The following is a 2014-nucleotide window of genomic DNA, read 5'->3' on the forward strand; positions in this document are numbered from 1 at the left end:
ACGGCCGAGCTTCAAGTTCAAAGCCACCCCCGTTCTGTGCATCTGTCGCTCCGCGCGCGTCAACCCCCCGCGGAGGATCGCGGTGAAAACAAACGAATACCGGGGTGAATGTGGATCAGGTAGCAGCATCGGAGTCGATGCTGTCGCGACAGGTGGACGAAGAGGCACAACAACAACAACAAGCGACGATGACAACGACGACGACGATGACGACGACGACGACGATGACGATAACGATGATGATGACGGTAATGATGATGATGATGATGATGATGATGATGATGATGATGATGAAGATTATGATGATAATCATGATGATGATGACGATAGTGGTGGTGGTGATGAAAAAAACGACGATGACGACAACGAGGACGACAACATCGACAACAACGACAACTCGGTCGTACCTGGCGGGTGAAGCCACCATGGACTGACCAGGGATGGTCGATGGTTGCTGGGGCCCTCGCCAACAGGGGCGTACATCCTCCTCCGACTACGTCACGCCCGTCACTGCCGTCCCGGTGCGGCTGCACCCCCGACTGCCTTCGTAGCCCGCGACCGGCCGCCACCCCTCTCGCGGGATTCCAGTCTCTCTCTTCCCCTTCCTCGACGCGTACGCAAGAGGGTTGCAAGGTTACCGGCGAAACACCCCGCTCGTCCTGCACGTACGTTCGCTAGCGCTATCATCGTCCTTCCTAGCGTCCTCCGTAGCCGACCTCCCTCGCGGCCAACCCCTCCGTCAACGACGACGCTCACCCCCACCCGCGGGAGTCGACACGGAAAACCACCACCGCCCCCGCCGCCTTTCCTACGCAGCCACGGCCATCACTTTCGCTGGAAAGTCCTCAGGGGCTGTTGGGGAGCCAGGGCTGACGCTGCAAGGGGTGGTGTGCGACCACGCGGCTTTCTCTACTTCTCTCTCTCTCTCTCTCTCTCTCTCTCTCTCTCTCTCTCTCTCTCTCTCTCTCTCTCTCCCTCCCTCCCTCCCTCCCTTCGTCTCTCATTCTCTGCTTCATCTTTTTTTCTTTTTTTCGCCATTGCTATTTTCGTCCTATCTCTTGTTTCTCGTGCCTCCGCGGTCGAAAAACGAGTCTCTGTCGCGCAATCGATAAGATAATTTCACTACCGGCCGGCTACCGGATAACGAAAGAACGGAAGCACCGGCGCCGCGGGAGGAATCGACAAAATAAGCCCGTTGCTACGTGGCACGTAGACACGGGGCACAAGAAACATCAAGGAGCGTCGCGCGCGACGCGGCTGAATCGGCGTTTTCAGCGGCGCCGATTTTCTTCGTCGCGGCCGGCACGGCACGGCGGTTGAGGAGGTCGCGGGTCGCGGGAGGAGAAAACGCGGCGAGCGCGCGCGTCCGGCTGATTAATCGACATGAGTACCCCCGGCTGCAGCTCTCCCTTCAGCCCCAACTGACCAAGCGTTCCGACCACGAGTGGACGCGAACAAGCGCGAGTGTCCCCGTCAAACTCGAGGAAAAATCGAAATCTCGACGAGAGAGAAGATCGCCGCTGCTAATCTCTGAATGGCCCGGCGATGTAACACTCTCATACGCTCATGAATTTTCATACACGCGGTTGCTTTGCTCGCGGGAAATATTTATGCACGTCCTTGGTCACGCTCGAGCTTCCTCAACGACCGTGGAACCGCGCACCTGCATACCGAGTGGTCGCGCGGGGGAGCGCGGTCGGGCTTTATGAAATCTTCCTAATGCGCGCCCAGGAGGCGGCCTATCAGCGCACCGCGTCGTAATCGTTAAGATTGGAGCTCGCCGGTGTGCGCGCGCGTCCCCTGCACCAAATTTGTTAGTCAGATTAGGCAGGTGACTCTGAATGCGCGCTCTTCCGGCTTCGGAGATGCCGTCGTCAATTTTCGGGATCGATATGGCTCGCTGCGTTACACTGTGCTGTGCGCAGCGCCGATGAGGTGACGAGAAAAAGAGGGATGCCGCGGCCAATATGCCGGCACGCGGCTAATGAAAGTGTAATTCACGCTTGCGTAAACG

The 2014-nt window shown here is 58.0% G+C and overlaps 1 protein-coding gene across 1 annotated transcript in view; it reads right to left on the reverse strand.

Moving 5' to 3' along the window:
- The window catches only part of chinmo (Chronologically inappropriate morphogenesis), an 81196-nt gene extending 80713 nt beyond the window's left edge, over window positions 1-483 (reverse strand). Inside the window, exon 1 of the mRNA XM_025300107.1 lies at window positions 408-483. Within this exon, the coding sequence (XP_025155892.1) occupies window positions 408-483 (76 nt within the window). The remainder of the gene's footprint in view (window positions 1-407) is intronic.
- Between the last annotated feature and the right edge of the window lie 1531 nt (window positions 484-2014).

The sequence above is a fragment of the Harpegnathos saltator genome, unplaced genomic scaffold (genome assembly GCF_003227715.2).
Source record: "Harpegnathos saltator strain DR-91 unplaced genomic scaffold, Hsal_v8.6 scaffold33, whole genome shotgun sequence".
Lineage (NCBI taxonomy): Eukaryota > Metazoa > Arthropoda > Insecta > Hymenoptera > Formicidae > Harpegnathos > Harpegnathos saltator.